The 24,214-nt window shown below is 39.1% G+C and overlaps 1 protein-coding gene across 1 annotated transcript in view; it reads right to left on the bottom strand.

Moving 5' to 3' along the window:
* Positions 1-24,214, bottom strand: part of DNAH10 (dynein axonemal heavy chain 10) — a 101,045-nt gene that overhangs the window by 40,621 nt on the left and 36,210 nt on the right. Inside the window, exons 23-47 of the mRNA XM_074973276.1 lie at positions 24,052-24,154; positions 23,633-23,811; positions 22,772-22,983; positions 21,423-21,579; positions 20,395-20,628; positions 20,165-20,287; positions 19,385-19,618; positions 18,650-18,873; positions 15,489-15,758; positions 15,228-15,411; positions 14,341-14,475; positions 13,778-13,930; positions 13,169-13,357; positions 12,917-13,063; positions 11,700-11,891; positions 11,219-11,337; positions 10,859-11,017; positions 9,288-9,423; positions 9,027-9,149; positions 7,074-7,208; positions 6,484-6,700; positions 5,253-5,372; positions 2,792-2,937; positions 2,110-2,262; positions 1,013-1,273 (exon numbers count right to left, since the gene is read on the bottom strand). Coding sequence (XP_074829377.1) covers positions 1,013-1,273; positions 2,110-2,262; positions 2,792-2,937; positions 5,253-5,372; positions 6,484-6,700; positions 7,074-7,208; positions 9,027-9,149; positions 9,288-9,423; positions 10,859-11,017; positions 11,219-11,337; positions 11,700-11,891; positions 12,917-13,063; positions 13,169-13,357; positions 13,778-13,930; positions 14,341-14,475; positions 15,228-15,411; positions 15,489-15,758; positions 18,650-18,873; positions 19,385-19,618; positions 20,165-20,287; positions 20,395-20,628; positions 21,423-21,579; positions 22,772-22,983; positions 23,633-23,811; positions 24,052-24,154 — 4,305 coding nt within the window. The remainder of the gene's footprint in view (positions 1-1,012; positions 1,274-2,109; positions 2,263-2,791; positions 2,938-5,252; positions 5,373-6,483; positions 6,701-7,073; positions 7,209-9,026; positions 9,150-9,287; positions 9,424-10,858; positions 11,018-11,218; positions 11,338-11,699; positions 11,892-12,916; positions 13,064-13,168; positions 13,358-13,777; positions 13,931-14,340; positions 14,476-15,227; positions 15,412-15,488; positions 15,759-18,649; positions 18,874-19,384; positions 19,619-20,164; positions 20,288-20,394; positions 20,629-21,422; positions 21,580-22,771; positions 22,984-23,632; positions 23,812-24,051; positions 24,155-24,214) is intronic.

The following is a 24,214-nucleotide window of genomic DNA, read 5'->3' on the forward strand; positions in this document are numbered from 1 at the left end:
GTGCAGGGGACATCTTTTGTTCTGTGTTTGTACAGCACCTACCACAATGGGGTTCTGCTCCCATGACTGGTGCTCCTAGGCACTACTGCAATATGGATAATAAATAATATTCTCATATATAAAATTGAAATTTCATGTGCTCAGTGATGCAGTTTAATGCATTATATTTAATTTTCTGTGTTTCTTTTCAAGTCAATATTTTGTAGATCTTTGTGCATTTACAGTAACTGGCTATAGGCAGCTATGAAAAACATCAATTTACGAAGTGTCTTCTGGCTTAAAAGTCTATTGCTCAATGTGTATCAATTCAGCACAAGATGACCACTCTTTACTAATTTTTTATTAGCAATATTCTTTGAACAGCTACAAAAACCACTTACTTTATGGTGGGTTTTCTTTTCTGATCTTAATAATACTTTAGTATTTATACTATCTGAAGACCAATAAACACATTAAAAAATCCCATTACAAGGAGAAAGGAAAGAGAAGGAGAGAAAAACATGTAAGGTTCTAAAATGAATCAGAATGATTAATGTGGAGAAGTGAAAATGATTTGCAAAACTGTTTGTCAGCAGCAATGTGGGGCCTGATCCAAAAGTCTACATTGAAGTCAACGGAAAGACTCTCATGATTTCAGTGCATCTGTGGACAAGGACCATGGTGGGTAACAAAATCTCTTAGTAGAGTGATTGCAATACTGCCAATCTGAAGTGTGGCGTTATTGTTTGCTACTACTTCACAACACTTTGCTTTCCCAGGCAAGTTGTTCCTTATTTGGAGCTAAATTCTTCCCTTGGATAAATGTATGAGGCTCTCCCAACTTGAATGAAGACCCAGGAAAGTATCTGAATGCCCACTAATAACAGTCACCAAGCTGTAAGGGAAAGATTGGCCACAAACGGGAAGAGGGGAAATCATTAAAAGAAACACTTTCAGGTTCTGTAGTTTCATGGAAGATAAAACTAATTAAAAATAAGAACCCTATTAAGCCTTTTAAATAAATTAAAATTACCTCAGTGTGACCTTTCAAGATGGAGGCATAAATCAAATGCAAAGATTCCTCAGAAGGAAAAGGTACATTGAAAACACTGAAGAGTGAAATGAATCGAGGGTCAACTTCATTACGACCTCCTCCAGCTTTGCCCATGGCAGCAATAAAGCCAAGGTCTCGAAGACTCTTACAATTCATCTCCTTACCACGGTCATATAAGGAACCTTTTTCCAAGAGCAACTTCAACAAGGCAATTGGTTGCTGTGTGCCATATTCATCAACCTTTGTAAAATGAAAGAGCCAACATATTTCAATCACAGCATGTCTGAGTCACCTGTAACTACTTTGAGCAAGAAATCATTAGCTCCATATTCAATAGACTATTAGCATGTCTAAGTAATATTTTGTAGGGCTTTGGGCACTGATTGTCCTCGCTCATTCTGATTGTCTCAGGTGGGGAAAGCACCTCATGTTGCTGATGAGTGACACACAGGTACACCCCTACCCAGCTCTTGGAGAGATATGGATGGATTCTAAGGAAGTCACGTCTCATGGCGCCAATATCAACCTGAGGGAGGGTCAGTGTATCACAGGAATTTTAAGGGCAAGAAGAAAGGAGGATCCTGATGGCAAAAGAGGCCACTCAAGACAATCTGCCACCATTGGCAACACTTCAGTGTGATGCTCCCCTTCTTATAGGCCTAGGGCAGCAAATTTGGCCCAGCCATCCCTCTGTCATGATGAAGGAGTTGCTGGGCCAAATTTGGGTGAGTGGCATTGCAGCCTCGCACACTGAGTCACAATGCCACTCAAATTTGGCCCGGCCACCCCTCTGTCATGGGGGGCTCTAGGCAGCTGCCTAGTTTGACTATAGATAGAGCGACCCCGGGATGGCAGCCTATCCACCAAAAAAGATACATTTTTAAAGTTTAAGAGTGATATTGTAATAGCACTGAAATATGCCAGGGTGCTCAGAGGTCCAAACCTTAGAAATTGGAAGGTACAAAGCTGAAGTCCAAGCGTGTATAATTAACCCAGTTGGACCTGTGCATTAATGGACCACAAGAATGCAGCCTATCATCTTCTTATGTTATATTGCAAACAGGATTGTAGCTTACCCTTGGCATGTTCATATCATCCATGAAAACCAGGAGGCGCTTTCCCATAGGGGGTCCATAAGTATCCTTAGTACGTTTCTCTACATTTGCTTCTAAGTTTCTCTGAATGTCCATTGATGTTGTGCGAGAAGAAAAGTTAATTATTAGCAGCACCTACACAGGAAGAAAAAACTTGATCAAAATGGTTTTTAAAAATATTTTAAATGACACTTTTTAGACAATGTTCTTCACATTTGACAATATGAACAAAATAGCACACCAGCTGTACATTAAACACCATTCTGGTCTGGCTATTCATGTAGAATATAGCCAGTATCACTCTGGGGGTTCAATAAGACACCAAGATGGTCATTTGATAAATACATTTTTATCTTATAAAAAACTGAATCCCTATTTACAAATAACTACAGTAATCCAAAAATATTTTAGATACTTAGGACCTTGCAATCAGAATCCTGCATCCAAGTGCAGCCTCATCAAAGTCAAGGGAGCTGTGGACAGACTCAGGGCTCTACCAGTGCAAATCCAGTTGTTGAATCGGGGTTTTAAACTGGAGGTATTATTTCACCCACCACGGAAATGCAGCCACCTCTGGGGTGAAATGCAACTATTTAACAACATACAATATGAGAAAGAGGAAAACACAGGTTTTATAAACAGAACAGAATCCACGAGTACATACATTAGTGTCTTGGTTTAGGTTTTTTAGAAATGTTTGTGTAGTTGCAGTCTTAGAAGTACCAGATTCACCAACAAGAACAACAGGGTGTTTGATTTTTACCATCTGTTCTAACAACCATGTAGTGCGTGTTGTATCCACAGTAGGAACTATTAAAAAAAAAGAGTAAAAGATCAATTTAAAATGCAGCAGAGCTGGAGGTTTTGCATATGTAAGCACTGCTGGTGCAAACCCATACTGTGTTAATATACAGCTGCATAAAAAGAGTAATCTGAAACAGCAGATAAGTAACTGTATTTAAGAACAATCTTAATTGCACAACCCCCTCTTTTCAATATTTATTGTGGAAACTTTATTCATGTGTGTTGAAATAGATTACATTCACCCCATGCACAGATCCAGCAAAAGCTTGTGCACCATTTAAGCCCCACTTAACCGCTATTTTGAGGATTTAACTGGGATTTATGAAGGCCTTTTACTGGAGCTCTGCAGAGGTGAATTTTGCACTGTGTGACTAGATTGAAGCAATTAGGGATAACTTTAGTGGCCATATAATTTATTTGTGTTTTCAGTGAAGTTGACATGTACTTGCTGAATTGTTACTATAAAATTATATGCATTACTTTGTCATAACTGTACAACTCACTTGTCACTATTTTATTATGCTCACATAACAACTTATATTGTCAGGTTTCAGAGTAGCAGCCATGTTAGTCTGATTTGAAGGTATACATTGTCCCCAAATGTGAAATAGTTATGGGTGAGGACAAAGTCACAAAGTTCAGCCACCAGGTTTGCCGTGACATTATTGGGGATAGTGTTCCTGATGACTTGTAGGCCATCTTTGTGTGGACTGTTGGTGTAGAGGGCTTCTACATCCATAGTGACCAGGATGGTGTTTTCAGGAAGATCACCGATGGATTGTAGTTTCCTCAGGAAGTCAGTGGTGTCTCGAAGATAGCTGGGAGTGCTGGTAGCGTAGGGCCTGAGGAGGGAGTCTACATAGCCTGACAATCCTGCTGTCAGGGTGCCAATGCCTGAGATGATGGGGCGCCCAGGATTTCCAGGTTTATGGATCTTGGGTAGCAGATAGAATACCCCAGGTCAGGGTTCCAGGGGTGTGTCTGTGCGGATTTGTTCTTGTGCTTTTTCAGGGAGTTTCTTGAGCAAATGCTGTAGTTTCTTTTGGTAACCCTCAGTGGGATCAGAGGGTAATGGCTTGTAGAAAGTGGTGTTGGAGAGCTGCCGAGCACCTCTTGTTCATATTCTGACCTATTCATGATGACAACAGCACCTCCTTTGTCAGCCTTTTTGATTATGATGTCAGAGTTGTTTCTGAGGCTGTGGATGGCATTGTGTTCTGCACGGCTGAAGTTACGGGGCAAGTGATGCTGCTTTTCCACAATTTCAGCCCGTGCACGTCGGCGGAAGCATATATTGTATTATGGGATTTCATGACAGGTTAATTTTTACTCTGACTAGGAAATTAAGCCAGGATCTGTGATTTTCCTGGCTTGTCTACCCTGGGAGACTGTGGGTTGGTCTTTTTCACTGGTTTAGCAACTCCCTACTTTTTACCTTAGTAGTTATGTAAAACATGGTTCCTAACAATCCTTAAAAGATGAACTGTGAACTAACTCATTTTTTATCCATCTCCAACTGCTTCTTTATTATATATAAAGATGGCCTGACTGTTCTTTTTTTCCTTGTCCTTTACATTAAGATGTATCATGAATATCAGTTTTCCACATTCCCCTGAAGGGTTTTGACAAGATCCTTGAAGAACTTGAAGGGTGACATCCCACAAGGCTGGACCTGAACAGTTGATCTCTGCCACTGAGAGGGAAGGAGTGTTGAGTCTAAGGCTATGTCTACACTTAAAATTCTACAGCCCCACAGCTGCAGCTGCACCAATGCAGCACTTCAATGTAAAAAAGTTACTACAGCAATGGGAGGGGTTCTCCTGTCGCAGTAGTTAACCCACCTACCCAAGACGCAGTAGCTAGTTGGACTGAAGAATTCTTCCATTGACCTAGTGCTGTCTACTCGGGGAGGTAGGCTGGCTTAACTATGTTGCTCAGCAGGGTGTGGATTATTCACAATCCTGAGCGACATGCAAATGTGTAGACTAGCCCAGCTGTCTAAGGTAACAGTCTATTATGATGGCACCATTCAAACCCTCCTAAGACCTTGCTGGAGACCTACAGCATGAAGAAGGCTATCAAAGCCCAATATTTCTAATTGGAAAAACGGGCAAAAAAAGAAAAACCCCTTGCAGTAAACTTTAAGGCTATTGTTGTATATCACAAAGGAGCAGTAAAGAGCAAAAATATTTTTTTTGCCTTGTCATTCATCTTCAGTTCCTGAATGAAACATCCCAGAATGGAATCCTGCACTGCACAGGTTATATTTTACTAGAGGGCTATAGATAGCAGATTTTAGATTAAAGGATACCAACACTTACCTAAAATGTCAATAAATTTCACATCAAGCTTATGAAAGTATTGAGGAACTAGTTTGCTCCAAGGTATCCACTTTTTTTGATGCCCATCAAAATGAAAGTCATACAAAGTTGGAAGCTGACCTGCAATCCACAATGTGGTTCTCGTTTAACAACTAAAGATCATCTGGGACATTGAAATATTTCAGGAGAAACATCATTTGACTAAGATAAATGTGCAGGGTGAGATTTTGTAATAAGAGGCGCAGCACAGAACTCGCAGCCTGGGGGAGTATCCTATGGTATCTGTAAGTCACTTTGGTGCCCTCCCAATCTTGGGTTACTCCAGGGGCTAGAGAGGCCCTGACAGCCTGTCTAAGTCATCTGAGCGACAAGGTGGGTGAGGTAATATCTTTTATTGGACCAACTTCCGTTGGTGAGAGAGACAAGCTCTCAAGCTTATACAGAGCTCTGCTTCAGGTCACCTCCCTGTAAGCTTGAAAACTTGTGTCTCTCACCAACAGAATTTAGTCCAACAAAAGGTATTACCTCACCCACCTTGTCTCTAATATCCTGGGACCGATATGGCTACAACAAGGCTGCGTGTCTACATTATGGCAGTCTCCCCAGACTTCCCACGGCCATAGTGAGCGCTGCCTAGAGTCTATGCAGCGCTGAGTGCTGAGGCCTCCCCGAATGCCATTCCCACCCCAGCCCCCAGACCACCGCTATCCCAGGACTTGCAAGGGGGACCCTCAGGAGCAGCCTTGTGGCTGTCTTCCACAGTGTTTCCTGCCTGGGCAATCCTCCCCTGGGTGGAACTCTTCTCAGAGAGTGGGTCAGTACTTGAGAGTCATTCAAAGTCAATAGTAGCAGATGGCTCTCAGTGACAGTCCTTCAAAGAGGTGTCAAAAACACCTTTCTAGCACAAGACAAATGTCTGGAGTGCAGAACAACACGCTGCTCTCAGGCAAGTTTAGACATGATGTTCAACACATCTTGTATTTAACTGTGACACTCTGAGTACATTTCCCAGACCTAAAGCAGAGCTCTGTGTAGCTTAAAAGCTTGTCTCTCCCACCAACAGAAGTTGGTCCAATAAAAGATATTACCTCAGCCACCTTGTCTCTCTAATATCCTGCATACAACATACAATACAAACTGTTTGATACAGGCATATCCCACTCTGTCACAGCTGTTTTTTTTTAAAACAAGGGAAATGTCCCAGATTAAATTATAAATGACAAAATCCTACCTGGCAGTTCCCCTGGTTTAGCCATGACATTATCATCTTGAACCATTGACATTGAGGAAATACATTTAATACTTTCATCAAATTTAATTCTTCCAGTATCAAGGAGGGTAGCACCTAAAGAGGAATACAAAGCTTCCAGGAAGTAGCATTCCAGAACATCAGGATCATCAGGTTCCAGCACTACTACGGCTTCCAGCATCATAGTCAACTGCGTCACCTGTGGTAGAAAATTGAGAAACAACGGCTTCAGATGAAGTTCAGAATTATGATGACGTTTAATATGCCTTCTTTTCTTTTCATGCCTTTGAGGCAAGGCAATATATTCAAATGTGTTGTGATGATTTGTGTGCATATAGGTGTGTTTCTGCTAATATAGGTATTCATTAAAGTAAAATAATAGTGTTAGCAACTGACTGTCTTTATTTTAGTGGAAATAGAGGCATATTTTGTCTAGAGGTCATACTGAGGAACACTTTGGTTTCACCGCTGTCATTGGCTTGCTATGTAAACTTAGAAAAGTTATGTAGCCCCTCTGTGCCTCAGTTTCCCCTTCTGTAGAAGCGTCTTAATCAATACTCTTTATATCTTACCATATTTAAATCTGTTTGGGGAACAACGGTTTTCAGCTTCTCTCCTTGCTTGCCATCCACAATTCCTTCTACAATCATATCGATAAGGTATGGTACGTATTTTTCAAAGAGACGATTTAATTCAACTTGTTCTTGCTGAGAAAAAAGAGATAGGACATAGCCACATAGAAACATTAAAAGCCAGTTTGCTACCTGTCTAACCAACTGTAAGTAGTCTTAGGACTTGTCTAAGCAGCCCCATAGTTTGGACTATGAGGGTATGAAATTCCACACACACTAGCATCCTGCGGTCTAACTGCCCTGTGTGGATGCTGCGGGTGTGAATGAGAAGGTCTGTCTGAAAGATGACTATGTTAACATGAACTAGGTACCTTCTAGTCTGTGCCAGCAGCATCCACATGGGGCAGAGCACAACAATTTGGGACACTCTGCAATTTCTACCCCTATAGTCCACATTGTGACACAGTTTAGACATAGCCATAGAGATGTTCCCTGTACCAGAGGAGGTCTGGGTGTGGTTCCCTCAAGAGATGCAACATCACTCTGTGGGCCAGATTCTCAGCAGGAATAGATCTGAATCAGCCAGCTGAAGGCAGTAGAGCTATGCCAACTTAAACCCACTATGGATCTGGTCCTTTGAATCCAAATCAACTGAGAACACTGAGCCAGCCCAAGGGTTAACTCTTGTAGAACTGAGCTGAATTCACAGAATTCTTGCTTCTCCAGTTTCCAGAGAGATCAGGACATGTTGCAGGAAGAACTTAATCAAGTGAGGAACTTCCAGGTATAGGAGGCCATTCTCTAGATCTCTGCTATAAAACTTGGAGTCTGGTGTCTTTCTGCTCACACTACAACTCTTATCACCTGTATGAATGGATGACACATATTCGTTTGTACATAATACAGGGATACTTGTTATAAATACACTTTAAATAGATTATTCTTTTTTCTGTACAGGTAACCTTATTTTTAACATAGAAACAGACATGGTGGTATACACTGATCAGATACATCATGATGCCTACTATTTTGTGTTAAAGTACCCTAATGAATTATTGGTATACTGGAAGATTACTACCTTTTATTTGGCATATTATGAAAAATCAGGGGTGGTGAAGATGATTTCTTGGATTTATTACAGGATTATATTTATTTATTGCTGATAAAATTGGTTGAAGCCAGGGCATGGGGGTTACTCTAGAGCAGTGGTTCCTGAACTTTATTGGCTCACATATCACCTGTGAAGTGAATGGCTGGAACATCAAGATCCCATACCAGCAGTGGAACCCTTTTACTAAAGTATATTATTCTATGTTAGTTCATTTTCATTTCCTTTTATCTTGGGATTTGTCTACACTTAAAAAGCTGCAGCTGCATCACTGTAGTGCTTCAGTGAAGACATTCCGTACACCAACAGGAGGGGTTCTTCCATTGGGGTAGATAATCCACCTCTCTAAGAGGTGGTAGGTAGGTTAATGGGAATATTCTATTGACTAGTGCTGCTCTACACCGGGGTTAGGTCAGTATTGCAGAGCTGTGGATTTTTCACCAGCCTGAGAGGCATAGTTATACCACAGTAAATTCCTAGTATAGTCTAGGCCTTGGTATAACAAAAAGCCCTCTTCAAAGCAACATGCAGCATATTACATAAGCAGGGGTCATGGATTCACTACTTTATAATATGAATCGGGTCATTCTTATGACAGTTTTTGGCTTTTATTCTGGAAATCAAGCACCTCCTGCTGATCTGTTTTTATATTATTTGTTTCCACACCAAAGAATTAAAGGTTAACATGCTCATTTTCTTACAGCTCTAATCAAACTTGGTAATAGTGATCAATCTGTATGACAAATGAATTCGAAAGAAATTCAGCCAATGAAGGTGCCACAATTCCATATTTAATTCAGATAGTTTCTGAAATCATTATCTTATCAAAACCAGCAATTTTCTACCTTGTTTCCTCTCTGGTTAAGCCATTTCTCCCAGTAGGGCTTATATTTCAAGTTTTTAGGATCTACAAAGACCATCCCACAACGGGATACGGTAGCAGGAGATGCATATTGTAAGTCTCCAACCTAGAAAACAAAGTTGCAATGATGGCCATAAATAACTTGAAACCATGAAGAGCACTTGTGGCTCCTGCTTCTCAGAATCTGCAGAGGCAGATGTAGTTAACCCTTTATTTGTTGTTAAATGATGTGGTCATTACTCACCTCAAATAACAGAGCACAGTGAGTCTGCAGTCTGATGCGCTCCCCATTGGCCAAGGTTAACAACTTGTTATCATCCATTACAGAATTCATATTTTCCACCCAGAGAGCATCCACATCTCCATCAAATAAAATGTACCTGTAGACATGTCAGACAAAGGGACACTGAATAAACAAAAAGAAAAGGAGTACTTGTGGCACCTTAGAGACTATCTTTTTGCGGATACAGACTAACACAGCTGCTACTCTGAAACCTGTTGAATAAACAGTGATTCATCTTCAATACTCCCCTCATGTTTTGAAATTAACAGGGCACAGTCTATAGATTTATTTCCTTTTTTAAGTACTATCATCATCATCAAAGATGTTAGCTCAATTTTAGGATAAGCATATGAATTAACCCTAATGGAAGAGATTTAAAGGCTCTCTTGCCCTTTCCATCTACCTGCCTAGTTCCCGTTCACCTTACTAGGAGTACTGAGCTCACATTAACAGACTGCTACACATCTACAGGCTCAATTCATACAAATTTGCTTTTGAGGTTGCTTGCCTGCTGAGGCTCAAGCATTCTCCTGCCCAGGTACGAGAGGAAGATGTTCTCCTTGGGCCTGATCCAAAGTCCACTGACTTTACAGTATATCCACCTTGGAAAAAGCTGCCTAGTGGTGGGGAAAAAAATCACCAAATGTGTGGCACCACATGTGAGGGGGAGAGGACTGAATCTCCACTTGGAAGTTATGGTATACAATAGGGCAGAGGTAGAGAGCTCATAGGCAGATCTCCCCAACCTGCCTCAAACAGCTCCACAATTCCTCCCCCACCTTTATGGCCTCATGAGAGTCACTGAACTCCTCAGCTTTAGTTTCCCCATCTGTAAAACTGAAATATCATTACATATCTCATTCAAAGGGGTGTGTATTAGATGCTGTTTTCAAGTGCTTTCAACCAGAAAACTCTATTTAAGAACTAAGCAATGCTGTTAGCTCCCTTCTTCACATGTACAGTGCACAAGGCCCACAAATGTGCAATGCACAGGGCTGCAACTGCAGAACTAATAATATGTTAAATTTGCATCTGATGAAAGGCCATGACTATTGCCCAGTTTAAGGTAATTCAATGGAAAGGGAAAAGATAGTATCTTATGTAGCTTAAAATCACTCTAGTAATTCAAAATAAACTTAAGAGAATGATTCCTTACCTATCAGTACCTGTGGTTCTTCAAGATGTTTTGTCCACATGGATCCACTCATATTGCACCTGCATCTAATGCATGCAAGATCTCATATGTATGAGGCATATGTGCACCAAGACTGGGATCCACATGGACAAAGACTGAAAGAAGAACTGTCAAATACAGGTAACATTTTTAGCAGAAGCTATTGTCCCTACAGAATCAGATTGGGACACCAAACTCTTAGGACAATATCTTTGTTTGGTTCCTATCCTCTGGGTATGTTCCCTTCATTTTTCCTTAGGACTGTTAATCTAATTTGTATTAAACATAAAATAAAGTGACTGTAAAATTCAGAATACCTAAAAGTTACTAATATATTTTCTAATTCTTAGGTGGTTACCTTCGCTCTTTCTTATCAGTAGGTTTGTTGATTTCCCTGAAGATGTTTGATAGAACTCCATCTGTCCAATCTCGCGTGGTAGGGTCAAGAATACCATACAGCTCAATCACACTCATGGCTTTAGGGTTCAGCATATAAACCTTTGTCACTAATCCTAGCCTAAGCAGAAAGATAACAGAAAGAACAATATTACCAAACACACCACAGCCCAAGTTGAACTTCACACTAAGCAAACACTATAGTAGGATAAAGTTTTAGGGAAGATCCCAGCATGACCACATAGGACTGCTGCAGTACATTTGTCCTGTAGACTATGCCCTTTTTCAAATTCTGATTCCTTACATCTACTTCTGTGCTCACCTGGTTTGGGCCTGGCACAAAGTATTAATGACAACAGACTTGCCACCTCCAGTAGGTCCAACCACCATAGTAGTATGACGAGTTAACATTGTCTCATACATTTGAACTACTTTATCCACCTGAAAAATAACATGAACTTAGATAACTGTTTCAGAGTAGCAGCCGTGTTAGTCTGTATCCGCAAAAAGAAAAGGAGGACTTGTGGCACCTTAGAGACTAACAAATTTATTTGATGCATCCGATGAAGTGAGCTGTAGCTCACGAAAGCTTATGCTCAAATAAATTTGTTAGTCTCTATGGTGCCACAAGTACTCCTTTTTTTAGATAACTGTGTATACAAAACTCATATGGGCCAGATTTTCAGGTGGCATATATCAGTATTGCTCCACTGACTTCAGTGATGCCACTCCAATATACACCACATCAGGATTTTACCCACTGTTTACAACAATAATGTTAAACAATTCAACATTTTTTCTACCTGGATTGGTAAAACGACATAACCACCTTCTTCCAGCACTTGTTCTACAGCATCGTTAAAGTTAGGGTAGCGGACTCGAGGACAATCCAGGCCAGGAAACAGGTCAGAGATCAGGCCAAGGAAAAGAGGTACATCTTCAAACACAAACTTAGGAAGATTCATATCTCGGAGAGCTCTCATCAATACCACATCCTAGACAAAACACAACAGAATAGAGAATCCCCAAATATTCAACCAATTTTCAAAAGTGTAAATAACCTAGAAAATATTTGTATAATACCACTATACAATTATTTTAACACAGTGTTAGCAATTTTTACTACATGCACTCCTGATACCTTTAGATAATTATCTTGGCACAAATTACTATTGGAAATAAAAGCCATTTCATCATGGTGAAGCTGATCAGTTTCAACTGGGATTTTAAATTGCATTTTTTCATTATATGACCCAAATTTCCAAACACTGGTGCTGGAATGTCCCAAATTACTGGTTGTTTCTTGAATTAATTCACACAGGCTCACTGTTAACGTACTTACTTCCTTTAGAAAACTCTGCAAAACCCACATTTGGGTATACAAATGTACTGGAAGGTATGGTACAATTAGCAGCTTTGCATGTGCAAATATGGGTTTTGATCATACACCTGGCATATAATCATTTTTGGTGAGCATAATTTAGGTGTTACATTGGAAAATTTTACTCTGTATATTCATCTAGCCTTTGCATCCTAGATATAAACATTAAGGCCCAGATCCTCAAAAATACTCAGGTGCCTAATGGCAGTTAGGTGCCTAAATACCTTTAAGGACCTTGCCCTAAGACCTTCAAACATATGTACAAAGTATATACAAACTAAGGGTTAAAACAGTCATACACTTCCTTTTATCTGCATTTTGTTGATAACGTAGCTACCCATATTTACATACCCTTTCTGTAAGCACTGCATGTAAGGAGGTGGTACCTGAACGTTGTGCAAGGAATGATGCTGCTCAGTAAGTAAATCATTTAGTGGGAAGACAAATGCCACAGACAGGAAAGCATCCCTATTTCTGTAGCAGATGTACAAACGGCATTCTTGATACAACCAAAGATACCATGAATGAACTGCTACATACAGTGGGTCAGATCCTCAGACAGTGATAATTTCAATGAACCTATGAGAATTTACACCAGTCATACTGGGGCAGTTCCTCAGCTGAACACAGTAAGTCTACCTCATTAATATCAGGTGATCCTCTCTTCAGTTCTCCAGCCATCACTAGTACTGACTTGAGAGCACGCAGTCCAAAGTCATAATGATGCTGTTTAGAAAGTTGCTCTCTTGCCAACTTGTATAACACTGTCATCTTTTTGGCAAGGGCCTATTAGAGAGTGAAGACAGAGAATCATAAGAAAGAAGTCCCAATCCACACACCACTCATGTACATGTTTTTATTTTACTTTACTTTGAAGTAAACTTTCCCTACCTTTGCCAAAAGAAAACCTTCAGAAAAGAGCATGATTTCACAGATTTGCTGGAGATCTGGTACAATCACAACCACAGGCCTGAATAAAGCTTTTACAGATTCAGGGAGCTCAGTACGGCCAGCATACCCAGGATTCATGGTGATAAAAATGCCCATTCGTGCATCGAGGGAAATTTCCTGCCCTTCAAACTAAAACATGAACAAATGTCAGACTATACTGACTCTGACATAAAAAGATAAAATGGCAAAAATTCTTTGCACTTCTCTACTATACCTGTTACCTGAGGATCTCAAAACTTTACAATAAATAATAAATTAAGCCTCATAACTGCCACGTCAGGTAGGTAGGTAGACGTTATTATCCCCATTTTACAGATGGGGAAACTGAGACAGGGAGCGGTTAAAGGGAAGTGCTCATCATCTCTGAAAATCAGGCCACTTATTTAAGTGCTTAAGTATGCACTTAAATACCTAACTCTTAATACCCATGTGTAATATATTTGCACAGGTAAACTGCATCTTACGATAGGCTCCCCGAATCCCATGCCTTAAATACAAGACTAGCCTTCTTTCTCAAGAGGTTTTGTGAGGGTGGGTGTGGGTGTTTACCTGAAATGTTTTCAACTGATTCATTAGAGCATTTCGGATTGTCTGGATCTGAGAAGAGATGACTGAAAGCACAGAAGCATCTATACGATTAAATTCATCAAAGCATCCCCATGCCCCACACTGGGCAAGACCGGAGAAAATTTTACCAACTGCCTGAAAACAAAACAAAAACAGCCCAAAAAAACATTCAGCACATTTTGGCATATAGTATACCTGTAAAGGACTTAACAAAGCCTATGGATACTTGTCTGCCTTCCCACTCCACAATCTATTGCTAGGCTTATTCACTCTATGCTCGTGGCCCACAATGAGCTTAGAATCTTATCATCTTGCCACTGATTCTCACTGTTACAAGGCAAAGCCAGAATCCTGAGCTCCAACCATCTCAGGAACTTAAACAAGAAACAATATTTTTTTACTATATTTAATTTTCAACTGCATGGGATTTGTTTGTAATTAGAATAGGTCTTCTTCAAAAGCTAAGGACAAGTCATTTAGCCTGGTCTTTGTGCATAATGGTGCTAATATCATGTTACCAGAGAACACAGCCTTCCAACTCTTACTTTGAAATCCATGCCTTCGCCGCAGTTTGTTACAACACACAGCAAGCCCAGGGCTTTGGCCAGATCCTTGGTTGTCTCAGTTTTCCCTGTACCTGCTGGCCCTGCAGGTGCTCCTCCCAAAAACATGGATAGAGCCTTTTGGAAATAAACCACAAAAGCAAGGCTGAATGGAGCAGGGTAACACACTGCAATTCAGCTCAAAGGCTTCCTACAGTACAATATAGTTTACCGATGTGGATATCATATAAACTGTTACACCTGAGCCTGGGTTTGGGTTGTTTAGCAAATATACTAATTAGAAGAGCAAGTCAGTCAGAGACTGCATCGCACTCATGAATTTCATGATTTATTTCTGCTTCATCCCCGTTTGTGCTCTTCCTTCACCTCCCACAGCTGCCAGAGTGCCTCTCTCCTAGCATTTCCAGTTCTGGCTCCTGCCAGTCAGCTTTTACATTGCATGCACCTCAACAGCCTCTCCAGCAAGGATTGATCCGTAAGCATGGAAAGTCAGCAGAGGATTAGGCAGAACAGAAGATGGGCACCAGAAATCAGAACTGAAAATACTGGCTGAGGTCGGAGTTTTTAGCAGCCAGCAGCAGAGGAACTGGAGATCTCACAAAGTGGCTCCACCATCACTGTAATAATGCCTTAAAATGATCAGCTTTCAGCCATGATTTTAAGAAAACAACCAGCCTTGAAGCTGATCTAGCCTTTTACATAGTCTTTAAAAATTTCAAATCACATGGGATTTTAACTGAGTTTAAATATACTTTTATATAATGGGATCACTTGCGGAAACAGAAAGGGGCAATAAAATAATCATGTTGTGAACCTCAAGAAATATATTTCAGCAGAATATCATATGAAAAAATCCCTTTAATGTATACCTGTGTGAGCGTTAGATAGATACGATCTGTAAGGGGAGTGATGACTAGTCTTCCATTCAAGCCCATATATTCATAACCATAGGAAAAGGTGCCAGTGCACTGACGCACATTCAGGTCATCCGGCTCTCGATCCCAGTAAAAACGCAGCTGGCTTTCCCATTCAAACTCTCGAGCTTCCATGATGCTATAAAGGAGAAAGCAAAAGATTGTGAGTACAGAATACAATCTCTCTGGAATGATCTCAGCGGGTCAGTGGATTACCTGTCTCTTACAAACGTATCAACAATATCTCTGGCATGGACATCAATGATGAGAACAGTATTGTATTTTTTCCTGTCATTTCTATTTAATGGCTTTGTGATTCGGGTAACCACGGCATCAATCTGCTCGTGCATTCTCTTAGCATAAAGTTTCATTGCCTGTTTTTCTCCTTTCTTTACTTGGTGAAAGACGTCTTCCATCTCCCAGGTCCACCAGACCTGATTAGCAGCCAGCACCATCATGCCTTGATACATCAACATCCAGTCAACTCTATGGAAAATATGGATAATATATTTGAAAGAACAGTTCTACCCTGAATGTTTGGAAAAACTATGACACAAATCTGTCTTTCTAGAGACAAGAGAGCACTCTGTAAAGGTGTCTAATACTATTTTTAAAAAACTAGGAAATTCCCCCACAACAAAACTAACTTGTAGTTAAAGGTTACTAAGTGCAATTAATAACAAGACAAGAAATACCATTACACAAATCATCAACACTAAAAACTAGGGCTGCCAATTAATTGCAGTTAACTCATGCGATTAACTCAAAAAAATTAATCCCGATTAAAAAAATGAATTGTGATTAATCGCTGTTTTAATTGCATTGTTAAACAATAGAATACCAATTGAAATTTATTAAATATTTTCGGATGTTTTTCTACATTTTCAAATATATTGATTTCAATTACAACACAGAATACAAAGTGTACACTGTTCACTTTATATTATTATTTTTTATTTCAAATATTTGCACTGTAAAAATGATAAAACAAACAGTATTTTTCAATTCACCTCATACAAGTATTGTAGTGCAATCTCTTTATCATGAAAGTGCAATTTACAAATATAGACTTTTTTGTTACATAACTGCACTCAGAAACAAAACAATGCAAAACTTTAGTGCCTGTAAGTCCACTCAGTCCTACTTCTCATTCAGCCAATCACTCAGACAAATAAGTTTGTTTACATTTACAGGAGATAATGCTGCCAGCTTCTTCTTTACAATGTCACCTGAAAGTGAGAATAGGTATTCACAATGGACTTTTGTAGCCGGCACTGCAATATATTTACGTGACAGATATGCTAAACATTCATATATCCTTTCATGCTTTGGCCACCGTTCCAGAGGACATGCTTCCATGCTGATGATGCTGATTAAAAAAATAATGTGTTAATTAAATTTGTGACTGAACTTCTTGGGGGAGAATTGTATGTCTCCGGCTCTATTTTACCCGCATTCTGCCGTATATTTTGTGTTATAGTAATCTCGGATGATGACTCAGCACATGTTGTTCATTTTAAGAACACTTTCGCTGCAGATTTTACAAAACACAAAGAAGATATCAATGTGAGATTTCTAAAGATAGCTACAGCACTCGAACCAAGATTTAAGAATCTGAAGTGCCTTCCAAAATCTGAGCGAGATGAGGCGTGGAGCATGCTCTCAGAAGTCTTAAAAGAGCAACATGCCAATGCAGAAACTACAGAACCCAAACCACCAAAAAAGAAAATCAACCTTCTGCTGGTGGCATCTGACTCAGATGATGAAAATGAACATGCGTCGGACCGCACTGCTTTGAATTGTTATCGAGCAGAACCCATCATCAGCATGGACGCAGGTCCTCTGGAATGGTGGTTGGAGCATGAATCTTTAGCGCATCTGGCATGTAAATATCTTGCAACACTGGCTATAACAGTGCCAGGAGAACACCTATTCTCACTTTCAGGTGACATTGTGAACAAGAAGCGGGCAGCATTATCTCCTGCAAATGTAAACAAACTTGTTTGTCTTAGCGACTGGCTGAACAATAGGACTGAGTGAACTTGGAGGCTCTAAAGTTTTACATTGTTTTATTTTTGAATGCAGTTATTTTTTGTACATAATTCTACATTTGTAAGTTCAACTTTCATGATAAAGAGATTGCACTACAGTACTTATCTTAGGTGAACTGAAAAATACTATTTCTTTTGTTTTTTACAGTGCAAATATTAACCAAAAATAAATATAAAGTGAGCACCGTACACTTTGTATTCTGTGTTATAATTGAAATCAATATATTTGAAAACACAGAAAACATCCAAAAATATTTAACTAAATCATATTTATTGTTTAACAGTGTGATTAATCACGATTAATTTTTTTAATCGGGTGATTAACCACAATTATTTTTTTTAATCGCTTGACAACCCAACTAAAAACCATTAAAAACTAAGGAAATCACAGGTTCTGGTTATGTACACAGTGCTGACAACAACCTTAACTCACAGTTATGCACACAGATGTTTAAACAAAAAAATGTTCATGGCCCAGCACCCAAGCAACCTTAGCTCTCTCCTTACAATAAGTCTAAATGAACCTTATCCATTCAGCACACAGTTTCACTCTGAACTGTCCATAACAATTTAACACAGTATTCCTATCTGTACAAAGGTTATATGACATGCAGCCTCAGACAAGCATAATATCAGAAATACTTTACAAATTCAAGAGTACATTAACATAATCTATTTTATCTATTGATTTATCTGTCTATATTATTGAAGAACATATTTATCTATGTATATCTATAGTGCCTATCACTGAAGTGCATAAGCACATCCAAATACTCATCCAGTCTTTTTCTCCTGAGCAAAATAATTCCACTTACAAGTGGACAAGTGTCAAAGGACACAAAGCTAGTGGGTGAACAGATCCTAAATTCCTAAGCAAGTTCATAAAATTATTCTTTATACTGAAAAGCAACTGTTAGTGTCAGAACACTTGGGCTACAGAATAATCCCCAATACATAATCAAGGCTGTAAATTACATTTCCAGTAATTCATTTGGAACTTATAGAATTAGATTTTGTTCTTCAAATATAACACTTTAAAAGCATTTTTAAAGATAAAATTTTTACAGAGAAACAGAACTACAGGGACAGAGTTAAAGTTGTTTAGATGCTGGGCACTGAGATATTTTTCTGTTTAACTGTCTGTGTATGTGAACTGGGTGGCAATCAATTTTTAATGGACCCTTACCATACAGAGTAAGAGAAGGGAACTATATTTAAATAAAAAAGGAAGTCTCTACAACACTTTCTGTATGGTTTATATAGACTTCAAACTATTAATGGTTTATTATGCTTCAATTGTTATCTTTATCACTTTGATTACTTCACCTGCTTCTATCTTCACAGTATCGAAAAATGGCCTCTTTAGTAATGAGTCTGTTTGTTCTTCTCATTTCAACCAGAACAGCTGTCATCCAGTTCTCGACTCGGCCTTCTGCTGCAATGGCCCGCCGGAACTCCATCACTTCTCCTTCGGCTGAAATCATGGCTGTTGCAATTTTTTCACCGCTATCACCCTCCTGAAATCTCAGGGATGCTATGTTATCATACATCTGAAACATGCCAGCAGAGGAACACTTTGTACTATTTGTACTAGGTTCCTAAGATCTGGTACCTCACTTAACCCCCATCAGAGTTCAGAATCAGGCTCTGACCAATCAAATATAGCAGACAAATTATTTTTAAATATTGACAGCCAGATTTTGCACTGATTTATATCCCATTAACCCAATTGCAGAGAGTGTAAATGAGCACAGAATTTGGCCCCATTAAGATTTTTGGAGAAAATACAAATTTATCAAGTGTTATAGAGATGGTTATTCCATAGTAGTTCACTATGGGGTATGTTGAATCTTCCTCCGAAGCCACTGGTACCAGCCATTGGCACTGACAAGACACTGTACTGCATGGATCACTAGTCTGGTCCAGTGTTTCCTGTTTGCTATTACAGCAAGTTTAGTTTGAAAGAAACACTTGCAGGCTCTTAATAATATGTATAGTATAGAATCTTCCACCTGAAAATCATAGTGCGCATGGGACATTCTCATAAGCAGGGTGCTGTACCTTTATCATGTGTTCCTGAACGCAGAGTGGGTCACTACTACCAAGGATGCTGAGTAACTCATCATCAGATATAAAGAAAAATCGGGGGAAAGCGTTCCGCTTTGAATCCAGATAATCGTTCAAGCTTTTCTGACATTTCTCTAGACCATCACTTATCTGCTGGAGGTCTGTGAGTCGATTTGGGGCTTCGCAGCATTTTTTTATCACTGGGTCTTTTACGGTGTCACCCATTATCTACAGACATAGAAAAGAACCTTTAGAAACTACTAAAGGTAACGCTGAGGAGCAAATTGAGTTGGATTTCTCTTGTGACAATACTGAAACAATATAGGATATTATTATATATAGTCATAATCTTTATTATTATTTACTATTTCTACAATACTGCGGAATGCATGATGCCTTAGACAGATAAGTCGTGAAGCGCTTGCAGCTGCAGAACCTTTATTACTGGCCATGATGCAAGAAATGGAAAGGATCCAACCTGACAATCAGATCCCAGCTTAAATGTGTATCTCTGGCAATTAGGAAAAAATATTTTTACTTGTAAACTGATTTCTGTGCCAAGTAAGCTCACTGTCACGTTGACATTTTTACAATCAATTCGAATAGCTGGGAGTATCACTAGAGAGAAGTACTTGCTTAGTCATCACGAGAAGAAAAATGTTAGGGCACTGACATCTATAAATGGAGGATTGCAGTTCAATATGGAGCTAAAAGCAAAACATATCACGTAATTCTCTCAATCACAAGCTGTTACAAAACAGGTCAGTTACTTGCCCTTTTAAATATCCTGTCTATGTTGTCAAATTTTTTTGCTTCCTCTGGAAGCTGTGATCTTATATCCCCACCAATAAAGATGCTCTCCAGATACATCCATTTCCTCTGAACCACCATCCAGACCTAGAAGAAGAGTCAAGTGTTACAATCTAAGAAACAAGTTCGATGGAAAATCTTGATCATGAAAAACAAAAGCTAGAGACAAATTAATCATTCAGTTTCTTCCCTACCTCAATAACTTCACCAATCAAGGACAGAGTTTTTTCCCAGTGGTGGACTGTTGATAGAAAAGGACCTACAAATCGACTGCCTGAGATACTCTGAAGATTGACAGCATTGTCATCAAGAATCTGAGTAATTTCATCGACCGATCCCAAAATAAAGCCTCGCTCTTGAATGCCTTTGAAATACCTCAGTACAGTGAACTTCATGTTCTCCCAAGTTTCCACTATCTCCTTAACACCCTGCATGTGAAGATAAAAAGAAGCCTGTTTCAGTCCTGTAAAACTAGAGGACAGTCATTCTAACATCAAAATGAAAATCGCTCATTTAGGATGGCCTTTACACAGATTTTTCTAGCTCTAAAGGGCAGGTCTTCTCTGAACAGGGACAATGTATCCATCAGATCTCTTCTTAGTGTGCATTATGAGTTTTATCTGCTAATCTCAATGAGAGAAATAAGTTCTTTCTGCTTTTTATCACTATAAAGCCAACACAGCTCAGAGAGAGATGAATTTGGTTCCATCTAGTGCTTCATTAACAGAGCTATCGTCTCAGTTACCTCCATTGCAGCTCCAGTGAAAATAATTCAGTTATACTAGTATCACTGAAGGACTAATCTGAGCTGCAGAACCTTTATTACTAGCAGTGATGCAGAAAACGGAAAGCATCCTGCTTGACTATCAGATCCCAGGTCAAATGTGCAGGGCTGGCAGTTAGGAAAGAAAATATTTTTAATTGTAAACTGATTTTTGTGTCAAGTAAGCTTTCTGATAGACAATAAACATGGAAAACTACCCTGACACTTTTACAATCACTTTTCAAAGTAGACTCGCACTTTAAAACCCATCTAATCCAAACAAGGATCACACAAATGGCTAACATAACCTTTTTTGGCAACTAACGGTTAAACTATTTATTGCTATTCTAAATAGCATTTGATAACTAAAACTGAAAGATCAAAAACAATAATGAAAATAAAAAGCTCTGTTGTCATAAGTGTCTTCGAAACAAGCTAGGTATTATTTAAAAACTTTACCTTCTCAATGCTAAGCTCTTTAACAGCAGATCCCACTATCTCATTGATAACATCTGAGTACTTATGCAGCTCCATAGCAAACATATTCTCCAAGGTAAAAGTTGCTGTTGTCATTTCAAAACTAGTGCCAGTTCTCTCCATAAGATCTTTCCAATGCCTGGAAGAGTTTCAGTAAATCAACACGTTATAAACAAGACCAGATATTATCAATAGGGATCAGCTTAAAATGCAGGGAATAATCCTATCAAATGAAGACAAATTGGAGGGAACATTCGTTTCCTAGACACTCCATCTTCCCATCCCAGCCAAACACAGGTTGGAGGTTAGCTCAGCAGCTCATTCTTTACTTCCCACCACTCGGTGGGGGTGTGGTTTTGGCAGTTCCATGTGATGCAGATAAGAGAGATGAACTGGTAGCTTTGAGCTGTCAAGCTGTTGTAGCAGAGAAAGGGTGGTCTGAATGTCAGGAGAGCTGATGATAGGAAGGAGGAGCATTGATCTGATCAGGTCTCAGCTACCTCTGCTTGAGATCAAACATAAGGAGCAAAACATCGATCAGCAGCCAGCTTTGAACTAAGCACAACCAGTGGTTATCAGATTCCAGCAGTGTTTCTAGCATTCCAGACTAGAACTACTAGCATTAGACGCTAGACCAGTAGCTATAATATGTATAATATGTAGTAGTATATGTTCATTTGAGTGCACAGAATAGGTAATTACATGGTACTATCACATTTATATGATCAAGTGCCTAGCAGCCAGTGCAAGTGAGATAACGACATGGCCACATTTTGCATGCATGAATTTAGTGGCTGGTCTGAGATACTGACCCTATGTGTCTATGATTTTGGTTTCGTTCATTTTGTCAAGCACTATGACACAGTAAATGTGAAAATGACTATCAACGAATGTATAATAATGGTCCTGTGCTCGATACAGTCTAGAATTATATTTATAATTATGCAAAAAGAAAAGGAGTACTTGTGGCACCTTAGAGACTAACCAATTTATTTGAGCATAAGCTTATGCTCAAATAAATTGGTTAGTCTCTAAGGTGCCACAAGTACTCCTTTTCTTTTTGCAAATACAGACTAACACGGCTGTTACTCTGAAACCATTTATAATTATATTTCATATTTAGAATGAGACTTCATATTTTACATAAAATACACACAATATTTACACATACTGCATCATCTTGTGCAATCTTAGTAATTGGATATCAACTATTATGGTCCATAATATGCAAAATGTTTGCATGATTTCAACATCTGGAATTAACAGTTATAACAAATAAAAATAAATGTCCTTGCACATATAGAAAATTCCTTAAACAAACTGGATCAAACCTGTCTCTCAATGCTTCATTTTTCAAATCAAGCAGCAAAGGAATGGAGTCCTTGAATGCCTTCATCTTTGTTTCCAGGTGATAAGCCACCGGCACGCTGCGCATTTGCTTGGGCAGCTTTCGGAGGCTTTTAAGAAATCCTTCAATTCCTTCTTGGAGAAACTGCACATTGAGATTTACCCAGAGGGTCTGCGACCATTCCTCTTTAGCAGCCTGGAAACAAGGTAGATGCAAACATCCATAACATTTCCTTTTAAGTTACTATGAAAGGAATGTGACAAAAATATTTATTATTTCTCCTGCAATAGCATTCAGAGGCCCAGTCAGCATCAGGGCCCAAATGTGAAAGACGCTGTACAAACAGCATAAAAGACAGTCCCCTGCCTCAATGATCTTATAGTCTGATTTAAGACAAGACACAGCAGGGGAAGCAGTAATAAGAACCCGCTTTACAGAGTCACAGTCTGGCTTTTAATGTGAGGACATCTTAATTATTCCAAAATCCCTTAAAAAAAAAAAACTCATTCAAAGACCAACTAAGGTCACGTAGGGCCAGCCTGAGATCCCTCTACTCACAATGAGCACTGCACCTAACCACAGGAGCAGTCCCACTGAAGTCAATGAGACTACTTGGGGAGTAAGATGCTAACCAGCATGAATAAGGGTATCAGAATCTAGCCCTAACTACAACATTATACTTCCTGGACCAGAGAGTATAACTAAAGCACTATTCAGGCGATCTACATTCTGGTAGTCAGAAGGATAAAACAATCACAACTTATTTCAGTCAAATGGATAGGAAAAGACTTGACTGCAATTAAAGGAAAGTTCTATATTATACATATTTTTATAGAACACTTACTCTTTGCAACTTATAAATTGCATAGATCTGCTTTAGACCCCTCATATCCTTCTGCACTTTTAATAAATCAGGGTACATTGTGATTGGAATGTCAAAAAGTTTCTCAGCATTAGCCAACTCCTGACGATTTTTCTCATGTTTTTCCAATTCCTTGTCAAAAATATCTAAGAGCTCCAGTCCTGTAAAGAGAAGGAAAGTCTGCTAGACAAACATTTTTCATGGGTTATGATGGGTAAATAATGCATCATTTTTGTATACACATATACACAAATTATATTTCTTCAAATGTCATACGGTGAATTGTTCAGCTTGTATCTTAAGAGGGAAAAACATTTTGAAAGTACATAGGTTTCTGTTTTCAAGTGTATTAGTCTTCAGACTACTTTAGGATGTAACTACAGAGACATAAGTCTTCTTACCTTTGTCAAGATTCTCCCCAACAGCACCAGGCCCCTCAGTAGTAAATCTGTGGAAAAAATCTGCTATTTGGCTACTGTAGTCTCCAATCTGCTCCCTTGTAATCTAAAGGGAATATTGTTTGAATTAGGGTTTTTTCCTTCCTTTTCTAAATGTATTTTAAAC

Source organism: Natator depressus, chromosome 15, assembly GCF_965152275.1.
Source record: "Natator depressus isolate rNatDep1 chromosome 15, rNatDep2.hap1, whole genome shotgun sequence".
Taxonomy (NCBI): Eukaryota; Metazoa; Chordata; order Testudines; family Cheloniidae; genus Natator; species Natator depressus.